General features: G+C 48.9%; 1 protein-coding gene across 1 annotated transcript; it reads right to left on the reverse strand.

Moving 5' to 3' along the window:
- Window positions 1-16,923: 16,923 nt before the first annotated feature.
- On the reverse strand, window positions 16,924-21,556 carry LOC113888889 (leukocyte immunoglobulin-like receptor subfamily A member 6). The gene is made up of 7 exons (XM_027535857.1): window positions 21,139-21,556; window positions 20,953-20,988; window positions 20,497-20,781; window positions 20,050-20,352; window positions 19,537-19,833; window positions 19,010-19,312; window positions 16,924-17,920 (listed from the first exon to the last, which is right to left on the reverse strand). The coding sequence occupies exons 1-7, from the start codon at window positions 21,170-21,172 to the stop codon at window positions 17,799-17,801; spliced, it is 1,380 nt and encodes a 459-aa protein (XP_027391658.1). The 5' UTR covers window positions 21,173-21,556; the 3' UTR covers window positions 16,924-17,798.
- Window positions 21,557-22,479: the final 923 nt, after the last annotated feature.

Here is a 22,479-nt window from a genome sequence, read left to right on the forward strand (position 1 = left end):
GTGTGGTATCTGTTGTAAGTGTCAGACGGGAAGACGCTCATGACAGACAGCAACGGCTGAGGAAGCAAATAACGGAGCCTCCTTTACTGATGAGACCGACCTGCGAAGGGCTGGGACTCATGCCTCTGCACGTGACACCCGAGGGCCGCCCTGCTGGCCCCTGACTGAGACTCGGCGCTCCTTACTTAGGGGCCCGGGTGGGATCACCAGCCAGGGATCCAGACACGGCACACTTGAGCTAAAGACCCCACACCCTGCAACGGAGAGCCTGTGTGGGGCAGCAACGTCAACAAATAGGTTAATTAACTACATGGTAAAAAAAGTAACATCCGTATTTTGACCTTTCATAGTAAACTGAGAAACTGAAGGTTAATTTTAAAAAGTATATTGCACTGAATTACAGAATTTGAAACAGTTAATTCTAAGTAGATTTCAACTGAAAAAAAAAAAAAATCAAGGTGGACTGGACTGAGGCCCTAAAAATGTCTTGAAATACTTCTTGTGGAAAACGCAGATTACCAAGAGAATGACCAGCCCACTGGGAGCAGACTGCCCCTACCAAAAGGGGGTGCTAAAGGATACTGGAGCCATGCCGTCAGGGAATTAACCGGGAAGAGTTCCCCCTGAGTCAGAATACTTGCAAGGGGCAGAAGTGAGAGCTTCATGCAGAGCACATCCCCAGCTTCCAGGAGGTTCGGCACCGCCTCCTGCTGTGGGCTGTGCCTCAGCCACAACCCACCAGGTCCTGAGAGAGGAGGTGGGCTCTGGGGGCATGGGGCCCTTAACCTTGACAAGCGTTTTCCTCTGCTAGTACTTGAGTCACACACTGGATTCCAAATAGGAAGTGTTCTCAAGCAACTTGATAAAAAGAGAATGAACATGAAAGAAGGCATTTCCAGAGGTGCAAGTTCTTGGATATTGACGGTTTTCACACAGAAAGGAATACTAAGAGATGACAGAGAGACAGTGAGATGCAACAGAGAGGAACGTGTGGCTGAAAATGAGCTTTGGAAAAGTACACAGACAAACACTTGCACGCATAAACACACCCACACGTGTGCATGGAGAGAGACGTGCGCATGCCCACACATGTGTATATGAGTACCCAGAGTTCAGTAAAGCACGGTTAGAACTTTGTCTTTTCTAAAGAAGGGGGAGAATGCATACATTTTCAGAAATAAAAATGTAAATATGTATTTTAAGCACGAGAGCAAGTGCCTAAAATGAGAAGTGGAATAACTCCAAATGTGCCTGCTGTAATTAAATGAAAGAAAACCTTTTCAGTTTTAGTGAGGTATAATTGACAAAATTGATGCTGTAAAGAGCAATATTGCCTAGGAACCTGGAATGTCAGGTCCATGAATCAAGGCAAATTGGAAGTGGTCAAACAGGAGATGGCAAGAGTGAACGTTAACATTCTAGGAATCAGCGAACTAAAAGGGACTGGAGTGGGTGAATTTAACTCAGATGATCATTATATCTACTACTATGGGCAGGAATCCCTTAGAAGAAATAAAGTAGCCATCATGGTCAACAAGAGAGTCCGAAATGCAGTACTCGGATGCAATCTCAAAAATGACAGAATGATCGCTGTTCATTTCCAAGGCAAACCATTCAATAGCATGGTAATTGAAGCCTATGCCCCAACCAGTAATGCTGAAGAAGCTGAACGATGCTATGAAGATCTATAAGACCTTTTAGAACTAACACCCCCCAAAATATGTCCTTTCATTATAGGGGACTGGAATGCAAAAGTAGGAAGTCAAGAAACACCTGCAGTCACAGGCAAATTTGGCCTTGGAGTCCAGAGTGAAGCAGGGCAAAGGTTAATAGAGTTTTGCCGAGAGAACGCACTGATCATAGCAAACACCCTCCTCCAACAACGCAAGAGAAGACTCTACACATGGACATCACCAGATGGTCAACACCGAAATCAGATGGATTATATTCTTTGCAGCCAAAGATGGAGAAGCTCTATACAGTCAGCAAAAACAAGACCAGGAGCTGACTGTGGCTCAGATGATGAACTGCTTATTGCCAAATTCAGACTGATATTGAAGAAAGTAGGGAAAACCACTAGACCATTCAGGTATGACCTAAATCAAATCCCTTATGACTATACAGTGGAAGTGAGAAATAGATTCAAGGGACTAGATCTGACAGAGTGCCTGATGAACTCTGGATGGAGGTTTGTGACTTTGTACGGGAGCAGGGATTAAGACCATCCCCATGGAAAAGAAATGCAAAAAATGGCTGTCTGAGAAGGCCTTACAAATAGTTGTGAAAAAAGAGAAGTGAAAAGCAAAGGACAAAAGGAAAGATATTCCCATCTGAATGCAAAGTTCGAAAAAATAGCAAGGAGAGCTAAAAAAAGCCTCCATCAGCAATCAATGCAAACAAATAGAGGAAAACAACAGAATGGGAAAGACTAGAGATCTCTTCAAGAAAATTAGAGATACCAAGGGAACATTTCATGCAAAGATGGGCACAATAAAGGACAGAAATGGTATGGACGTAACAGAAGCAGAAGATATTAAGAAGAGGTGGCAAGAATATATAGAAGAATTGTACAAAACAGATCTTCATGACCCAGATAATCATAATGGTCTCATCACTCACCTAGACCCCCATATCCTGGAATGTGAAGTCAAGTGGGCCTTAGGAAGCATCACTATGAACAAAGCTAGTGGAGGTGATGGAACTCCAGTTGAGCTATTTCAAATCCTGAAAGATGATGCTGTGAAAGTGCTGCACTCAATATGCCAGCAAAGTTGGAAAACTCAGCAGTGGCCACAGGACTGGAAAAGGTCAGTTTTCATTCCAATCCCAAAGAAAGGCAATGCCAAAGAATGCTCAGACTACCGCACAAGTGCCCTCATCTCACACGCTAGTAAAGTAATGCTCAAAATTCTCCAAGCCAGGCTTCAGCAATATGTGAACCGTGAGCTTCCTGATGTTCAAGCTGGTTTTAGAAAAGGCAGAGGAACCAGAGATCAAATTACCAACATCCGCTGGATCATGGAAAAAGCGAGATTTCGAGAAAAACATCTATTTCTGCTTTATTGACTATGCCAAAGCCTTTGACTGTGTGGATCACAGTAAACTGTGGAAAATTCTGAAAGAGATGGGAATACCAGACCACCTGCTCAGCCTCTTGAGAAATTTGTATGCAGGTCAGGAAGCAACAGTTCGAACTGGACATGGAACAACAGACTGGTTCCAAATAGCAAAAGAGTAGGTCAAGGCTGTATATTGTCACCGTGCTTATTTAACTTATATGCAGAGTACATCATGAGAAACCCTGGACTGGAAGAAGCACAAGCTGGAATCAAGATCGCTGGGAGAAATATCAATAACCTCAGATATGCAGATGACACCACCTTTATGGCAGAAAGTGAAGAGGAACTAAAAAGCCTCTTGATGAAAGTGAAAGAGGAGAGTGAAAAGTTGGCTTGAAGCTCAACATTCATAAAACGAAGATCATGGTATCTGGTCCCATCACTTCATGGGAAATAGATGGGGAAACAGGGGAAACAGTGTCAGGCTTTATTTTTTGGGGCTCCAAAATCACTGCAGATGGTGATTGCAGCCACGAAATTAAAAGACGCTTACTCCTTGGAAGGAAAGTTATGACCAACCTAGATAGCATATTCAAAAGCAGAGACATTACTTTGCCAACAAAGGTTCGTCTAGTCAAGGCTATGGTTTTTCCAGTGGTCATGTATGGATGTGAGAGTTGGACTGTGAAGAAGGCTGAGCGCCGAAGAATTGATGCTTTTGAACTGTGGTGTTGGAGAAGACTCTTGAGAGTCCCTTGGGCTGCAAGGAGACCCAACCAGTCCATTCTGAAGGAGATCAGCCCTGGAATTTTTTGGAAGGACTGATGCTAAAGCTGAAACTCCAGTACTTTGTCCACCTCATGTGAAGAGTTGACTCATTGAAAAAGACTCTGATGCTGGGAGAGATTGGGAGCAGGAGAAGAAGGGGACGACAGAGGATGAGATGGCTAGATGGCATCACTGACTCGATGGACGTGAGTCTGGGTGAACTCCGGGAGTAGGTGATGGACAGGGAGGCCTGGCATGCTGGGATTCATGGGGTCACAAAGAGTTGGAAACGACTGAGCAACTGAACTGAACTGAACTGAAGCTTCACCTGCCTCTCCTGGTTGGGAGGCTATGAACAATCACATGCGTAGCACAGGAGTCTGAACAAACCTGTCAGGCAAGCTAGAAAGTCATCAGAGGGGTTTGAATTGAAACACTCCTATTATGCCCAGGAGACTTATAAACTAGAGCTGTAAGTGGATTTTCTTCATAGAGAGGTAGTCGGGTTGATTTCCTTACAGAGTATGGTGGTCGGGGATAGCCCCCTGTGAATGTCAGAGGAGTTGGTAAAAGTCATAAAATAGTAAAACAGACAGATTCTGGTTTTGGGGTAGACGCTCAGGCAGGTCTAGGGGACCCCTCGAGCCCTGACTCGCTTTGCCTGTCAGGGCTCTCCCGCATGAACTTGTCATGGATGGGAACTCCCTTGCTGGCTCCCGGCACCTCACCGGGCCAATTAATAATGTCTGCTCTGATTCTGGCCATAAATTTGAGCTTTTTTCTATTACTCAAGCTCAATCAGAGCATCAAGAAAAGTTCCAGCAAAGGAGGAAAAATCACCCATAATTATGGGATGGATTTATATAGATAACACCAGGCTATGGTAATTTAGGTTTAAAGTCTCCTCTGTGTTGGAAACAATTAAATCATACTACGGACAATCAGTCTAGTAACACTAGAAAGTGGGGCTATGTGCCTTATAGATGGTGCCAATATATAATTTCCCTGGAAGATAAAGATTCTACAGAGCAGACTAAGTCAGGTGACCTGAGATATACTGGGCTACATCTAATGGAAGCTCTTAAGTCTTACTTGTGACTTTACTAATAGTGCTGGCTATGTTATTTGTATTTCACCTGTTTTATAAAATTGCTGTTTCTTGCACTGTCAAATGGGTGTGTGAGGCCTCTAATAGAATAATATATAGTGCCATATGAGATCGATGATGGTAACAGTGTAACTCTAGATATGGGAAGAAGCAACAAGAGGGAATATTTTCCTGGACCAAGAGGCTAGCCAGACAGGTGGTCCAGAGCATTTTGGATACTGTTTTATGGCCTAGTCCAGTAACAGCACATTGAGTGGCCTGTCAACAAAATCTTTGCCAAACCTGAGAACGGACACTCTCAGCACCATGGGTCAAAATGGTCATGAAATGCCCCCCCTGAAAATCATGGTCAAGTTTATGAGCAAAAAGAGGCTCTGCCAACTGAAGACTGACACTTGCCATCTACAAAGACTAAATCATGGCCGCTGCAACTGCCAACTCTCAACGCCCCTGAAAGGAGTTCAGGGTGAAAACCAGGAATGAGGCACTCTGTGCTCTGGGACAAACTAGGAGAACAGGACTTCAGATAGTTAAATCTTTTCAGGAGAAGATTTTATGAGTTCCAATTCTTGCATCTTCTCATACCTAGAGAAACACTGACATCATTAACTGTGAAATCTGCTCTGGCTATTAGGAAAAGTTTACAATTAAAAGTCAAAATAGAGTAGCTATGGTTCAGATATCCTGGGAAATACCTAGGTGATGCTATGGGTGTACTTTCAGATTAGACCTTGTATTGCTAAACACTTGAGTTTTCTGAGTCGTGTCAGGCTTGGATGCCACCATTCTCAAAACAGTGTCTGCTGGAAGCTAGTAACTGCGACCTTACTTTTTATAAAACTAGGCAACTGGCTACCTGTCTCCCTGAAGTGCCAGGTCCAGACTGGGTTTTAGGCCTATTCTTCTAAAAAGAAATGAGATTTATTTTGTCTTCTAAATTCCAGTTATCACTCCTCCAACTACTTCTAACTGCGTCTGTTACACCAAAATGGCAGACCAAGGGATTGAGATTTTAATCATACAAGACTCAGATCTAGAACTTGGAACTCAGAAATACTTCCAATTCAGTGTCTATACTCCAAGCTGAGGCAGTCCTATGCTCCATTTGGACAGGAAATTATCCCAGTCATAGCTGCCTAGTTCCCTAAATTAAAACTGAGTAGAACTCAGTAGGGCTCTGGAGTAGAGATCTGTTCTGTGTTCTCCATTTCTTGTCTGTAGGATATAGGCTTCATTCAGCCTCCTTGACCTTCCCTGAGTTCCAAAGGGTGGATCCAAACAACTGCTAATTAGGGAAGGAAGGGGATACAGAAACAGGAGAAACAATCAAAGGTTGGTACAGCCTGCAGACAGGGTCCTGGTTCCTACTCAAAGAAATATGCATAACAATGTCTTTTTTAGTTCTTCTACAGAACTGGAGCCCCCACCCAGGTGGAGGATGTTAACTTCAGACTGAACACAAGATTCCTGGAACACAGCTCTGTTGCCTCACCACCAACCAATCAAAAAGGATCACACACCCTTCAACCCTCACCCCAAATGTTGCCTTCTGTTTCCAGGACCAGAGATGACCATCCTGTTAGGTCTCCTGTTTGGCCCTGTCTATTTCATCTCTGAGAGGAGCCAACAGTTTCACACTAAATTGCTGTTACTAAAAGGGTGGAAGCTGGTTTCAGATGTGGAACACCCCAACTTAGATCAGGGACAGAGAGACAGACTTCTGCTCTGCTAGGCAGGCCTATGCCCATGCACAGCAGGAAGAAGTTACAGAAGAAAGAGACCTCCGCCCCAATTCCCAACAAGTATCTTGAGTATGAAGTCTCTCAGCGGGGAGTTGTTAGGGGAAGCACACTGATTGAAACCGCCCACCCTGGCCAGGCACCACAGTAACCATTTCCATGAGTTGTATTATGACAGGAGATCCTGATAAGGAACACGGAACTAATAAGCCGCCACCAACCTGAAGAGCTCGGGAAAGGTCTAAAGGAGACACCGCGTGTCCCTCCACTTCCCATAATCCCTCTCGCTAGCATCCAGCTTGGCTGAGCGATGCGTGTGCCACCAGGAAAGACTCTGAATTAGAGTGATTGGTCAAAGACCACCTGGAAACTAATCCCATCACCATAAAACCCCACACTGTGAGCCACGTGGCAGAGCAGTTCTCCTGGGTTCCCTTACCCTACTGCTCTCCACCCGGGTGCCCTTTCCCAATAAAATCTCTTGCTTTTTCAGCACATGTGTCTCCTCGGACAATTCATTTCTGAATGTTAGACAAGAGCCCAGTTCCGGGCCCTGAAAGGGGTCCTCCTTGCAACAGTTCTTGTCGGTTTTCTGCTCATCTGAGGTGTTGCAGCTCACTAGCTGGATTCTGCAGTTTGCATAAATGTCATGAGGCCCAGATAATCCCGGTTTATCAGTGTTTCTGAGTGAGATGAGGGCTGGGAGTTCCCAATCGGCCATCTTGCATAAAGTGCTGATTAAAATTTCTGAAATGTGTCACAGTGAGGCCAGAAATGGGAAATAGAAATGATAGGTAACTAGTGTGCGTGCTCAGTCACTACAGCCGTGTCTGACTCTTTGCGACCCCACGGCCTGTAGCCTGCCATGCTCCTCTGTGCATGGGATTCTCTAGGCAGGAATACTGGAGGGGGTGGCCATGCCCTCCTCCAGGGGATCTTCCCCAACCAGGGACTGAACCCAAGTCTCTTATGTCTCCTGCACTGGCAGGGGGCTCTTCACCACTAGTGCCCCCTGGGAAGCCCTGATAGTCCACATACACGGAAAACCGAGAAGAGTAAGCAGGTATCGGGCGCCGTTTTGGAATGAGAGAAACGGAGTGATGGTAGGCTGCTCTTGGGCTCCCCAGGCGGCTCAGGGGTAAAGAACCTGCCTGCCAGCGCAGGAGGTGCAGAGACTCACGTTCGATCCCTGGGTGGGGAAGATTCCCTGGAGAAGGACATGGCAGCCCACCTACATATTCTTGCCTAGAGAATCCATGGACAGAGGAGCCTGGCAGGCTACTGTCTGTGGAATCACAAAGAGTTGGATACGACTGAGCGCGCACGCACACACACACACACACACACACACACACACACGAAGAGACTACAGACCCAGACAACACCGCCTGCCCACTCCCCAGACCAGGGTGCCCCCTCTCTCGGTTCTGCAGTTTGTGTGTGTAGTCTTCAGGGTTTTGTAAATGCAGTATCACGTCATCTGCATACACGGACAGTTTTGCCTCCTCCCTGCCGCCAAGTTGAATCGTTTTTTGTTTTTTGCCTGATTGCTCTGACTAGGACTTCCAGTGGTATGTTGAACACAAATGGTGAGAGTGGGCATCCTTACCTTGTCCCAGAGCTCTAAAAAGGCTTTCAGCTTTTTACCTTTGAGTACTGTGTTGACTGTGTGCTTGTCATAAATAGGATGTCTCACTTTGGCTAGACTTTTTATGATGAATGTGTTGCAGGAAGGCGGACCCCTTCCAGGGCCCAGAACTGGGCTCTTGTCTAACATTCAGAAATGAATTGTCCAAGGAGACACATGTGCTGAAAAAGCAAGAGATTTTATTGGGAAAGGGCACCCGGGTGGAGAGCAGTAGGGTAAGGGAACCCAGGAGAACTGCTCTGCCACGTGGCTCACAGTGTGGGGTTTTATGGTGATGGGATTAGTTTCCAGGTGGTCTTTGGCCAATCACTCTAATTCAGAGTCTTTCCTGGTGGCACACGCATCGCTCAGCCAAGATGGATGCTAGCGAGAGGGATTATGGGAAGTGGAGGGACACGCGGTGTTTCCTTTAGACCTTTCCTGAACTCTTCCAGTTGGTGGTGGCTTATTAGTTCCGTGTTCCTTATCAGGATCTCCTGTCATAAAACAACTCATGCAAATGGTTACTGTGGTGCCTGGTCAGGGTGGGCGGTTTCAATCAGTGTGCTTCCCCTAACAACTCCCCGCTGAGAGACTTCATACTCAAGATACTTGTTGGGAATTGGGGCGGAGGTCTCTTTCTTCTGTAACTTCTTCCTGCTGTGCATGGGCATAGGCCTGCCTAGCAGAGCAGAAGTCTGTCTCTCTGTCCCTGATCTAAGTTGGGGTGTTCCACATCTGAAACCAGCTTCCACCCTTTTAGTAACAGCAATTTAGTGTGAAACTGTTGGCTCCTCTCAGAGATGAAATAGACAGGGCCAAACAGGAGACCTAACAGGATGGTCATCTCTGGTCCTGGAAACAGAAGGCAACATTTGGGGTGAGGGTTGAAGGGTGTGTGATCCTTTTTGATTGGTTGGTGGTGGGGCAACAGAACTGTGTTCCAGGAATCTTGTGTTCAGTCTGAAGTTACCACCCTCCACCTGGGTGGGGGCTCAAAGACACTGTTATGCATATTTCTTTGAGTAGGAACCAGGACCCTGTCTGCAGGCTGTACCAACCTTTGATTGTTTCTCCTGTTTCTGTATCCCCTTCCTTCCCTAATTAGCAGTTGTTTGGATCCACCCTTTGGAACTCAGGGAAGGTCAAGGAGGCTGAATGAAGCCTATATCCTACAGACAAGAAATGGAGAACACAGAACAGATCTCTACTCCAGAGCCCTACTGAGTTCTACTCAGTTTTAATTTAGGGAACTAGGCAGCTATGACTGGGATAATTTCCTGTCCAAATGGAGCATAGGACTGCCTCAGCTTGGAGTATAGACACTGAATTGGAAGTATTTCTGAGTTCCAAGTTCTAGATCTGAGTCTTGTATGATTAAAATCTCAATCCCTTGGTCTGCCATTTTGGTGTAACAGACGCAGTTAGAAGTAGTTGGAGGAGTGATAACTGGAATTTAGAAGACAAAATAAATCTCATTTCTTTTTAGAAGAATAGGCCTAAAACCCAGTCTGGACCTGGCACTTCAGGGAGACAGGTAGCCAGTTGCCTAGTTTTATAAAAAGTAAGGACGCAGTTACTAGCTTCCAGCAGACACTGTTTTGAGAATGGTGGCATCCAAGCCTGACACGACTCAGAAAACTCAAGTGTTTAGCAATACAAGGTCTAATCTGAAAGCACACCCATAGCATCACCTAGGTATTTCCCAGGATATCTGAGCCATAGCTACTCTATTTTGACTTTTAATTGTAAACTTTTCCTAATAGCCAGAGCAGATTTCACAGTTAATGATGTCAGTGTTTCTCTAGGTATGAGAAGATGCAAGAATTGGAACTCATAAAATCTCATCCTGAAAAGACCTAACTATCTGAAGGCCTGTTCTGCCAGTTTTTCCCAGAGCACAGAGTGCCTCATTCCTGGTTTTCACCCTGAACTCCTTTCAGGGGCGTTGAAAGTCAGCAGTTGCAGCGGCCATGATTTAATCTTTGTAGATGTAGATGGCAAGTGTCAGTTTTCAGTTGGCAGAGCCCCCTTTTACTCATAAACTTGACCATGATTTTCAGGGGGGCATTTCATGACCATTTTATCCCATGGTGCTGAGAATGTCCATTCTCAGGTTTGGCAAAGATTTTGTTGACAGGCCACTCAATGTGCTGTTACTGGACTAGGCCATAAAACAGTATCCAAAATGCTCTGGACCACCTGTCTGGCTAGCCTCTTGGTCCAGGAAAATATTCCCTCTTGTTGCTTCTTCCCATATCTAGAGTTACACTGTTACCATCATCGATCTCATATGGCACTATATATTATTCTATTAGAGGCCTCACACACCCATTTGACAGTGTAAGAAACAGTAATTTTGTAAAACAGGTGAAATACAAATAACATAGCCAGCAGTATTAGTAAAGTCACAAGTAAGACTCAAGTTAAGAGCTTCCATTAGATGTAGCCCAGTATATCTCAGGTCATCTGACTTAGTCTGCTCTGTAGAATGTTTATCTTCCAGGGAAATTGTATATTGGCACCGTCTACAAGGCACATAGCCCCATTTTCTAGTGTTACTAGACTGACTGTCCGTAGTATGATTTAATTGTTTCCAACACAGAGGAGACTTTAAACCTAAACTACCACAGCCTGGTGTTATCTATATAAATCCATCCCATAATTATGGGTGATTTTTCCTCCTTTGCTGAAACTTTCTTGTTGTTTTGATTGAGCTTGAGTAATAGAAAAAAGCTCAAATTTATGGCCAGAGTCAGAGCAGCCATTATTAATTGGTCCGGTGAGGGGATCCCATCTAGCAATATCACAGTAACCTGAATATGACTATAATTTTTTTTTAAGTAAATTTCTCAGGGCCAACCAGGTAGAGTCTTGTAGTAGAGAAATTTAACAAGGTAACCCAGAGCTAGACACAGGTAATTGGCCACAAATCCAACAATTGAATTGATTTCTAAAACTAGCATAGAATCAGGCCTATGATAGAAAAGCATTTGATTTATATGCAAAGGTCTAAGAAGTCAAGAAAACATAAATGATCGTATGAATCAGGTCCAGCATCTTGGGCAAGCTGTCTACCTCTGATGTCGTCATCTTCTCATCCTGGTGTAGTGTAGTTTCTCCTGCTTAAGCATCATTTTAAGGTGAAATCAGGTCAGCTGTCTTCTCTGTAAACCAATCCAGTGTAGGGGCCTTTGGAAGTGGGAATTAATCTAAGAATTAATTTCCCTTCAGTTTCATTGTGTGTGAGCTAGGTAAGAGTACCTGGTAAAAAAGTCCTTCCATCCAGGTTGGAGACAGTCCCTTAAATTATGTCTTTTCCAGCCCTGGTTGCAGGTCATGAGGCATCTGATCTTCATCCAAAGATAGATTACTGAGATAAGCTTCAGAAACAAACTTAGGGTGTTCTTTAAGAATTCAATTAAATTGTACATTAATATCACATAACAGCAAAGAACTATCTAAGAGATGAGTCTTACTAGATGCAGACCTCCATTAACAACTTGGATTTAACATTTTTTGAAATATCTTTTTCTCTCTAGAGTTACCCTCATTTTTATCAAATATAACCAAATGAAGGCTAGCTTGTTTGAAAAATAGGTCTGTTCTCACTAATTTTGGTCTGGTGATTTTTATAACCATAATTGATTATGGACTTTTTATTTTGCTGAAACATTTATAGAGTCTCAGACTGAACTTTTAAAATAAAACACGGCTGGGAAACTCACACCAAAGGCTTATCACAGATTTTGCCTAACAAATCTAAGTGAATTCTTCCCTTTTTAAGGTTTCAAAAATTTCTTGAGATCTTTGTACCCGTGAGATAACATTCCTAACTCATTTGATAAAATTACTGGAAACCTAAGAATTTCCCATTTTTTGGAGGAGTCACATAGAGAGAAAACATAATTGTTTTGTTTATAACATTTAATTTTACCAAAGTTTTGTCCTAATTCATTTGAGGGGAAGGTTTTCCCTACTCCCTGAAAACCCGTAATTTTTCAGAGAGAAACCATAAAAGTTATAAGCATATTTGCTGCTTCATTCAGTCCTTTTGTTAACTTTTGTGAAGTCATCAGGTTTTCTGTTAGAATACCAGGACATATCAGAATGTTAAGAACCCCATATAATTTCTAGGATATCTGTATTAGTAATTTTACCATACATTATAACATGAGCGGATTTATTACTCATTTGATAATCTTTTTCATATGATTTAACCAACCAAATAAACACAGTTTAATATCTCTCTTTGGGATGTTTCAGGGGCCCTCTGAAGCATCCCAAAGTTAGCTAGAGGTCAAAGGAACTTCAAAAGAATTCGATTTAGGAAGTTTTACCGAAAAGATCAATTAAAAGCGTTTAGAACATTTGGTCAGATTTAGTCAACGTCGATGGGTGCATCATTTAGCTTGTTGATATGTCACAATGGGCGTAAATACCCAGGTTCAAGGTCTAGTGAAAGGCAGCTCCGCCATCTTGGACCTAGTTGGCTCTAACCAGTTTTCTTATGGCTGTGTCATTCCTAACAAAATCCATTTATCTAACTAGTTGTAATCCAATTTTAGAAAATCCTGATCATGCATAACTCTTTTTAATATTTTTCATACCCCCCCTTTTTTTAAACTGAAAACACACTTCCTACTTCCCTTTAGCAACCAAGAACTAACTTTTATATTAGTATTTTATAGATTGGTGACCATAAATACCAGTGATAATTTCTAAAACCCTTGCTTTCTTAGAACATTTTAGGATGGCACCAAACATTATTCATTTATAGTCCCAAATCTCTTTAATTTCTCTGTAAAAGGAAATGAGTGTTTAGTAGTAAATGTTTTAAAATCTTATTTTATTTGGAAATGACCTAACTACTCAATAGACTTCCAACACTTAGCACACTTGGCACAACCCTTAGAAATTTAAGTTATGCCAATCTGGAGAGAGTATTTTAGACAGATATTTCTAAAGAATAATTATTCTTAATAGAATTTATATAAAAGCTCATATCTCATTTACATTTTTTAGAAGTTACTTCACTCGAGGTAATTTCCTTTTTGACAGACTTGTAACAGATATAATATTTAACTTATATTAAACCTAGGTACAATGAAAATATTCTATTTAGTGTTAATTACTCTAAGACATGTCTATATTAGATAGGTCAACAAACAAACATTAATATCAGGTATTTAATACTGAATATTCCCCAGTTCACATGAACCTGGAATTTATCGTTTAATTTAGAATTATTTGATTTGTAAGCGCTTACCTTTTTTAAGCCAAATAAATAGAGCTCATTTACAAATTAACCTCAAAAATATTACCCAGAGACAAATACATACCAAGACATATTTATACAGACACAGTGCAAGATCTAGCTTCATTTTCTAAGTTTAGTCATAAATTAGATATTACAATATAAAATTTACTAGTTTATGAAAAAAAAAACAGTTGAAATAAATAAAAATTTAAAAATCTTTTTCCCTTTTCCCTCAGTCTCAGGACTTAGAGATGGTCTAGATAAGTGTTCCTGAGAGCCCTGGTCTCAAGGCACAGGGAAAGAAAATCAAGTTCTAACAAAATGCCAGCAGGTCTAAACCAAATGGTGGCCAGACAAAGCAAAATGGCGATCAAAAATAACACAGAACACAGAGTTAAAACACACACATATAAACCTGGGAGTCTTCATCAGACACTCCCTTAAATACAAGAATACAGCATCTCAGAAAACCTCCTATAGAGACACAGAACTTCAGATCAAAGATTTCAAAGGGAGGAAAGGAAGCCAGGTTGAAAGAAGGGGGAGGAGGCGGGAGAGGGGGCAAAAGGGGTGGCCTTACAGACGTCTCCTGCCACCTACAGACACCCAGGCGTTATGGGACTTTTCCCTGGGCCTCCAGAGAAGGGAGGACTAGAACTCAGCCCTACCAGAAATCAGACCAGACCAGAATCAGAATTCGAGTTCTCTGCCAAGAGGAGGTGATCAGTCTCCAATCCTCAGCTCAGGCTGAGGGCCCTTCGACCAGATTCCTGCGTCCAGGACCAGGGGACTAGAAAAACAGGGAAGGATAGGAAGGGTTAAGGAGAGGAAAGAGAGAGGGAAGAAGAGAGAGGTCAATAAAGTCTCTTCTTCCTTACTGGTCGGGGCACTCTGGCCAGTTGTCTGCATCAGGAGGAGACCAGGGACAAAAGGGTCCCAGTTGCGGCCGCTGGGTCTGGTCCGTTGTCAGGCAAGCTGACCCCTGAGTACCCTGAGTGGTCAGGATGTCAGTCTCAGCCAAGAAGAGTCCCCACCAGAGTCGCCATTTGTTGCAGGAAGGAGGACCCCTTCCAGGGCCCGAAACTGGGCTCTTGTCTAACACTCAGAAATGAATTGTCTGAGGAGACACATGTGCGGCAAAAGCAAGAGATTTTATTGGGAAAGGGCACCCGGGTGGAGAGCAGTAGGGGAAGGGAACCCAGGAGAACCGCTCTGCCCTGTGGCTCACAATGTCGGGTTTTATGGTGATGGGATTAGTTTCCGTGTGGTGTTTGGCCAATCATTCTAATTCAGAGTCTTTCCTGGTGGCGCACGCATCGCTCAGCCAAGATGGATGCTAGCGAGAGGGATTCTGGAAAGTGGACGGACACACGGTGTCTCCTTTAGACCTTTCCTGAACTCTTCAGGTTGGTGGTGGCTTATTAGTTCCATATTCCCTATCAGGATCTCCTGCCATAAAACAACACATGCAAATGGTTACTATGGTGCCTGGCCAGGGTGGGCGGTTTCAATCAGTGTGCTTCCCCTAACAACTGGATGTTGAATTTTATCAGTGCTTTCTCTGAACCTATCAAGATGAGCATGTTGTTTTGTCTTTTCTCTTGTTGATGTGGTGATTCACATTGATCGATTTGCACGTGTTGAATTATCCTTGTGACCCTGGTATGAATCCAGGTTGATCATGGTGTGTGATTCTTTTTGTGTGTTGTTGAATTCGGTTAGCTAATATTTTGTTGTGCGTTTTGCATGTATGTTCATAGAGCACTTTGTTCTGTAAGTTTTCTTTTTTGGTTGTGTCTTTGTCTGGTTTAGGCATCGGGGTGACGGTGGCTCATAGAAAGATTTTGGGAGTGTTTCGTCTTCTTCAGTCTCCTGGGAGAGTGTGAAGAAGGTCATATAAGTTCCTCTTTGTTAGTTTGGTAGAAGTCCCCTGTGAAGCCATCCAGTTCTGGCCTCTGGTTTGCATGGGGTTTTCACGGATTCTGTGTCGCTTCCAGTGGCCGGTCTGTTCAGGCTGTCTGGGTCTTCTTGCCTCCGTTCTGGCGGGCTGTGTGTCTCCAGAGACTCGTGCGTGTCTTCCAGGTTTGCTGTTGGATGGCTCAGCACACAGTGGTTCTTAGTACTCTCTTATAAACTTTTGTATCTCTGAGATATCAATTTTAAAAATTAATTATTAATTAGTTTTGGCTGTGCTGGACTTCCCTGGTGGCTCAGATGGTAAAGAATCTGCCTGCAATGCAGGAAACCTGGGTTCGATCCCTGGGTGGGGAAGATCCCCTGGAGGAGGGCAATGCAACCCACTCCAGTATTCTCACCTGGAGAATCTCACGGACAGAGGAGTCTGGTGGGCTACAGTCCATGCGGTCACAGAGTTGGACACACCTGAGGGACAGAGGACGGTGCTGGGTCTTCCTCGCTGCCCAGGGGCTTTCCTCCCATTGAGCTGAGCTCAGGAAGCTTTTCTCTTCGCTGCGGTGCCTGGGCTCCTTGCTTTGATGGCGTGTCTTGTTGCAGGGCAGGGCTCTGGGCCCGCGGGCTCAGCATTTGCGGCCAGCGCGGGATCTTCTCGCAGCAGGGACGGAACCCGCGTCCCCTGCGTTGGCAGCTGGATTCTTATCCGCCAAGCCACCAGGGAAACCCGGTAGCAGCTCTTGTTCCTCCCGTCTCAGTTCTTATTTTGTGTATTGAGTCCCACGTAATGCCTTTTGAATTTGATGTGATGCACTGGACTCCTACAGTCGTGTTTCACTTATTCACCATCATGCTTGAAAACTGATCTGTGTTCCTGTAGCAGTCCAGATTTGTGCATTTTTTGTATAAAATTACGTCACATATATACACACCAAACCATTCATTTTGGTGAAAGTGATTTCTGTAACTTTTCCTACTGTGAACAACCCACGTGTCCACATACTGCTTGTACACGTGTGGCCGTGCACGCATCTTCCTCTGGGTTATACAACTGTGGGCCAGTGCTGTGTCTTCCCTTTAACTGAGAGTTGCTGTCGACTCTCCAGATTGACCGGGCTGATGAGTACACCTGCCCCTGATGTGCTGGGATTCGTCAGAGTCAGCCTTGTCTCCTCCATCGTTTTCTCTTTCCCTCTCTTACAGATGAACTAGGAGGTGGGCATCTCATTTCAGGGTCCCTGGGGCATAAAACTGAGGTGCAGACGATCCTATATGATTGTAATGAGAAGGACACATCTGTGCCCATGGGGCCATCGGTGGGGGCTTGCTACACCAGACTCGCCCTGTAGGAAAATCCACCTGCTCCTTCCTTCCCACCCGGCCTTCAGCACATTCACCCGGGCTCCTTGAGGTTGGCCACGGAGTGCGTTCGCCCCAAAGGAGACACACAGTTCACACTGGGCTCTTTAAGCATTTATTGCCTGATGATTTTGTCTGTGCTGGGTCTGTGTTGCTGCGGGGGTGTGTCTGGTTATGTGAGTGGGGCTGTTCCCTCGCTTTGGTGTCTGGGCATCTGCAGCACTGGCCTCTCTGGCGGTGCATGGGCTCCAGGACGTGCCGGCCTCTGTCGCTGCGGCTCATGGATTCAGTTGCTCCCTGGCGTGTGGGGTCTTCAGGATCACGGATTGAACCCGTGTCTCTTGCATTGGCTGGCAGATTCTTCACTACCAGGGAAACCCCATATCAAGGCTCTTTACAAAACGATATATTCCTGAGCTCATTTACCAGTGTAGCCCTGACAGTCACTTCAAACGCCAGGGTGTCCCTTCACACTGACAGTGTTTCTGGAGAGACTACAGCGGGTGTCCTCGGACAAGGAGGAGGGGCATGCAGGGTCCAGAGGGGGCTCAGGGAAGAGTTTAGGATCCAACTGTTCCAAACAGGGCCCCATTTAACCCATTTATTCAGTTACTTTAACAGCATTCTGTTTCTGAGAAGAGATGGAGGTCATTGCGCACACCAGAGACGGCGGGCATGAAAATGAGGCTCACGTCCTCCATGCGAGTGGACAGAGCCTGCGGGCGTGCAGGGTGAAGACCCACCCCTGCCATGTGGGATGCGCTTCGGGCCAGGGGTGAGAGCAGCCGGGAGCCGGGGCATCCTCCCCAGGAGGGAGGGGTCCCCATGAGCAGAGGCCGACCCGCCTGGGCCTCCTCCCACCTTGCGGCTCATCTCTCCCCCAGGGTCAGAGGCTCATCCAGAAGCTCCTACACCAGAAGCTCGCGCCCCAGGCTCCTGCGCTCTGGGCGGTGCGGGGTCCCGGTGCTCAGCTCCGGGCTGCGTCTCGGGCTCCTCCGTGGTCGTGCCGAGCCTGGCAGAGAAGGATCCCGAGGAGCAGCAGGACCGAAGCCGCGAGGCCCATACGGGTGAGATTCTGCACCGTGTAGTCTGGGGTGAGGGTGCACAGGTCAGCGCCGGCCCCGTTACTCACTGTGTGTGCCCAGGGCACCCGCCTCCCGTGAGAAGACGCAGCCCCGAGCCCAACTCCTGACAGGGACGCTGTCCTTGTTCACACTCGCGGGTCTGACAGCGGTGCTGGGGGAGGGTATCAGCCGAGCCCGAGTGTCGTGAAGGGAGGCTGTGGGTGGGCCGTGTCCTCCTCGGGAGACTCTTGGGGTCTCTCTATCTTACTGTCTCAGACGTTCCTGTCAGGACCCGGAGCTGAAGGAGCTCCGACAGCACAGGGTGGGGTGGGGCCTTCCACTGAGCGGTGGTCTGTGGGGTCCCGGGGTGGACCCCTATGAGCGGTGGTCTGTGGGGTCCCAGGGTGGGGCCCGCCCCTGAGTGGTGTTTGCAGGGTCCTGGGGTGGGACCCCGCCCCTGATCAGTGGTCCGTGGGGTCCTGGGGTGGGACCCAACGGTGGCTCCCACGGATCCACCTCCCCCTACAGACGCTTGCTCAGCCCTCTGTGTCTGCCAGCTGGACTCTGCCCGCGGGAGGAAGTGATCCCTGCAGCCTCCAGGGGCAGGATGTGGTGGGGGCGGACCTGCTTCTCCACAGACTGAACCCCATCCAGCAGCCTCAGGCCCCTGCAGCCTGTGGCTCTGGCGCCATCTCTGCCTGACTCCCCGCTGCCCCTTGACGATCTGAGGGGCCTTGTCCTCCCAGAGAATGTTAAAATGCCCTGGGGTGGGCTGTCTCCCCTGAGCAGAGAGCCCCGAGACTCCCCAGGTTCGGATCTGGGTCTGTGGCTAGGAGACTGGGTCCTGGGAATGAGCCCAGGAAGGCGTACGCCGGGCTGACTTGGGGACCCCACCTCACCCACCTCTGCCCTGCACGGCCCTGTGGCCTCCCCGAGACCCTCACACTGCCCACCTGCCCCTCCGGGACCCCAGTGCGGGAGGAAGGGAGGGGGCACGGGCTCCGAGGCCCCTCCCTCAGGGGTCCCTCCTTCAGCGCCCCCTCCTCCACCACCGCCTGGCGCTCCCAGGGCAGAGCCCCGAGCTGCTGAGTGAGATGGACAGACTGGGCCTCACCTGAGACCACGAGCGCCAGGGGCTCACTGGGCTGTGACAGCAGGTAGGGGTCTGTGCTGAGTGAGCCGTAGCACCTGTAGGTGCCCCCGTGGGCTGAGGTCACAGGGCTCAAGGAGAACTCGGCCTGGTACCGCCCATCTTGGTCCTGGGAGCGCAGACGCAGGGGGCGATCGGCTGGCCCCTCCTTGGACAGAAGGAAGGTGTCCGTCCTGTTTCCTGACTGACACAGCAGGGTCACATTCTCCCCCGGGGCCTCCGAGGGGCGCGGCTGCACCGAGAGGGAGGGTCTGTCTCTGAGCCGTCCTGCAGAGAGGAAGGGGGTGCGGGCGCCGGGCCTGGTTCTGAGCGAGACTCCGCGGGCCTCTCTGGCCCCTCAGCTCTGTCTCTGTTTCTCCGAGTCTCTCCCGTCCCACCCCGTCTCTCTGTCCCTCCCCGGGACCCCTCCCCCTGGTCCCAGCATCACCCCTGGGGCTCCCCGGTGGGGCCTGTGCAGAGTCTGGTCTCCGACTGACCTGCTGGCTCCTCACCTGCCACCAGCAGCTCCAGGGTCTCACTGGGGGCCGACCACTCAGAGGAGAGGCCGTGTCCACCGTAGCATCTGTACTGGCCCCTGTGGAAGGTGCCCACAGGGCCCAGGGGGAAGTCGGCCTGATAAAGCCCCCCCTGGGGTCTCTGGGCAGGGCGCTGGGGGAGGTCCTGTCTCCCCTCCTTGGACAGAGCGAATCTGGTGTAGCCGACGTCAGAGCGACACTGAAGGGTCAGGTTCCGTCCAGAGGTGACCACAGGGCCCTGCGGGGTCAGGAGGGAGGGCTTCCCAGACAGCCCTGGGGAGAGACACGCGCTGGCTTGTAGGGACCACTTCCCCCGTGGACCCCCACTCCCAACCCGGCCCCAGGCCTCACCGTGTCTCAGTCTGTGTGTCTGTCCTGTGAGCCCCACGCTCCTCTCCCCACCCTCTCACAGGGGCTCCCCTGGGAGCAGAGACCCCAGTACGTTGTCTTGTCTGCACAAATGTATGGGGTCAGGACGGGATTCCTCACCTGGGACCAGGAGCTCCAGGGGGTCGCTGGGGGCTGACCACACCGGGGGCGTGTCCCTGTAAAAGCCGTAGCATCTGAACGTCCACCCATGCCCGGGGGTCACGGGGCCCACGGGGAACAGGGCCTGGGTCTGCCCGTCGAGCATTTGCTGTCCATCCAGGGCCCGAGAGGACTCGTCTTCTCCTTCCTTGGTTAGAAGGAATCTGTTAAATCCCTGATGGAAGCCACACTGGAGGGTCACATTCCCTCCCGACATCACTACAGGGCTCGGCAGGGCTGAGAGGCTGGGTTTGCCGTAGGGTCCTAGGAGAGAAGGAGGCAGCTGGTTCCGTGGGGCCCCCACCCTCCTCTCCCCTCCCCTCCCCAGGGCTGGGCTGTGAGAGGGACAGCCCCTGAGAGCAGATGCCCTCCCGAGGGCAGAGCCCGAGGCCCCCGAGTGTCCCTCACCTGTCACCACCAGCTGCAGGGGGTCACTGCGCTCTGACCAGCCAGTGCGGGTTCTGTAGTAGCACTGATAGCTCCCTGCGTGGTCCTGCCCCATGTAGTGGATGGAGAACCTGGCCTTGTCCCTGGGACCCGGGGGTTTCTCTCTGTCCCAGAAAACTGGGTTTCCCTCTTTATCCAGATGGAACTCCTGGGCCCCCGGGGGACCCTGACACCAGATGGTCACGGGGCTCCCCCAGGAGACCACAGAGCCCGGCTCAGCCCAGATGGTGGGTTTGGGGAGGGTCCCTGGAAGGAAATCAGAGGCGGGCTCACCAGGCATCCCCCCCAGGTCCCGGCTCTCAGCCCAGACCTCCCAGATCCCCCTCCGTGACCCCCGAGCTGCCCTCCCCCTGCCCACGGCCTGGGGGTGACCTTGTCCCCACGAGAGGAGGGAGCTGGGCCCTGGGACAGACTCACCGGCCTGTACCTGGGTCCTCAGCCCCACACTCAGTCCTGGAAGACAGCGCCCTGTGAGAGGTGTGCCCTCAGCTCTGAGCAGCGCCTCTCCACCCGGGGAGTCTCCTGGGCCCTGGGGTACCCTGATGGAGCAGGCTGGCTGGAGGTCCCTCCAGACCAGGGCTCCCCCTGCCCCTCCCATCTCACCAAGGCAGAGCAGGGCGGGGAGCATGGGGGCCATGGCATCTCTTCCCTGCAGTCCAGGCTGTGAGGATGGAGGAGACCTGGGTGTCCTCCGGACAGACGGACCACAGGGTGTGTCCTCTCTGGGGCTGGGGCTTCCTGTCACGTGGCTGTCACATCAGTGTCCCCACAGGAAGGGGAACAGCCTCTTCTTGAAAGCCAGGCGTTGTTCCTGTGACAGTCCCAGTGTGTTCCTGAGACACCCGTTTCAGGTGTGGGCAAGCAAGGCATGTCCTTCCCTCTGAGAGCCTCCCCTCGGGGTCTGCTTCCTCCTCTGCCCACCCATCAGCAGGTCCTCTCCGTGGACGGGGTCAGCAGGCGCTGGAGATGCTTTGGGGAGGATGCTGTCTCTTGCTGCCCACAGGGCTCAGATACCCAGAGACACACTTTTTTTTAAATTGGAGGATCATTACTTTACAATATGGTGCTGGTTTCTGCCACACATCAGCATGGATCGGCCGCGTGTGTCACATGCCCTCCCTCTAGAACCTCCCTCCCCTCTGGGTTGTACAGAGCCCTGTGTGAGCTCATTGAGTCACAGGGCACATTCCCCCGTGGTCTGTTTTACACGTGCTGGTGTGCGCATTTCCATGCTACTCTCTCCATTCGCCCCACCCTCTCCTTCCCCTCTGTGTCCACAAGTCTACTCTTTATGAGGGACAAACGATCAGAGTGTCCCTGGGCTCAGTGGAATCCATGTGGCCGAGAGCCCAGAGGAGGCTTCAGGGAATAAGGAAGGAAATTGACTCCTCCACTGCCCCAGAGTTGGGTTTCCCCCATCGCAGCCCCCTTCAGGACGTCTCTCTGTATCGCATGACCGTCCAGCCCGCCTTCCTGGGAACAAGCCCCTGGGTGCTTCCTGCCTCCTCAGGGCCCCGGGGTCCTTGGGTACAGTGTCCTCCCGGTCTTGTCATCACCTGCAAGCTTTAGGGGGTATTCATTAGGGTCAGAGCTCTCACTCTGTTGGAAAACAGATGCTCCTGTAAACGTGTACCCGCTGCTCATGTACCTGGGGCAGCAGTGCCCTTTCTCTGCGCCCGAGGTTCCTTCTCTGCCTGTTGTCCCGACCCCAGCCCTCAGAGGGGCTGCAGGCTCTTGCTGCCGTCGTCATGGTCAATTTCCAGAAGAGGTGACAGCAGGAGAGGGGGGACGTGAAGGGCTGCCAGCTGAGACTGCACCGAAGCGGGTGAGTGTGGTGCCCACCCAGAGCCTCCTCTGCTCCTAACCCTGAGACGTACTCTGGAGAGTGTTTCTGAAACAGGTAACCACAGACAAGGGCAGAAAGAAAGTTCCCCAAATGGAGGG

Source organism: Bos indicus x Bos taurus, unplaced genomic scaffold, assembly GCF_003369695.1.
Source record: "Bos indicus x Bos taurus breed Angus x Brahman F1 hybrid unplaced genomic scaffold, Bos_hybrid_MaternalHap_v2.0 tig00002862_arrow_arrow_obj, whole genome shotgun sequence".
NCBI classification, from domain to species: domain Eukaryota; kingdom Metazoa; phylum Chordata; class Mammalia; order Artiodactyla; family Bovidae; genus Bos; species Bos indicus x Bos taurus.

Coding starts and splice junctions, on each gene's coding strand:
- LOC113888889 (XM_027535857.1), bottom strand. CDS start 21,172: ATGGCCCCCATGCTCCCCGCCCTGCTCTGCCTTG. Junction 20,782..20,952: donor GAGGACCCAGGTACAGGCCG/GTGAGTCTGTCC, acceptor ATTTCCTTCCAG/GGACCCTCCCCAAACCCACC. Junction 17,921..19,009: donor CCTGGCGCTCGTGGTCTCAG/GTGAGGCCCAGT, acceptor CCCTCACCCCAG/ACTACACGGTGCAGAATCTC.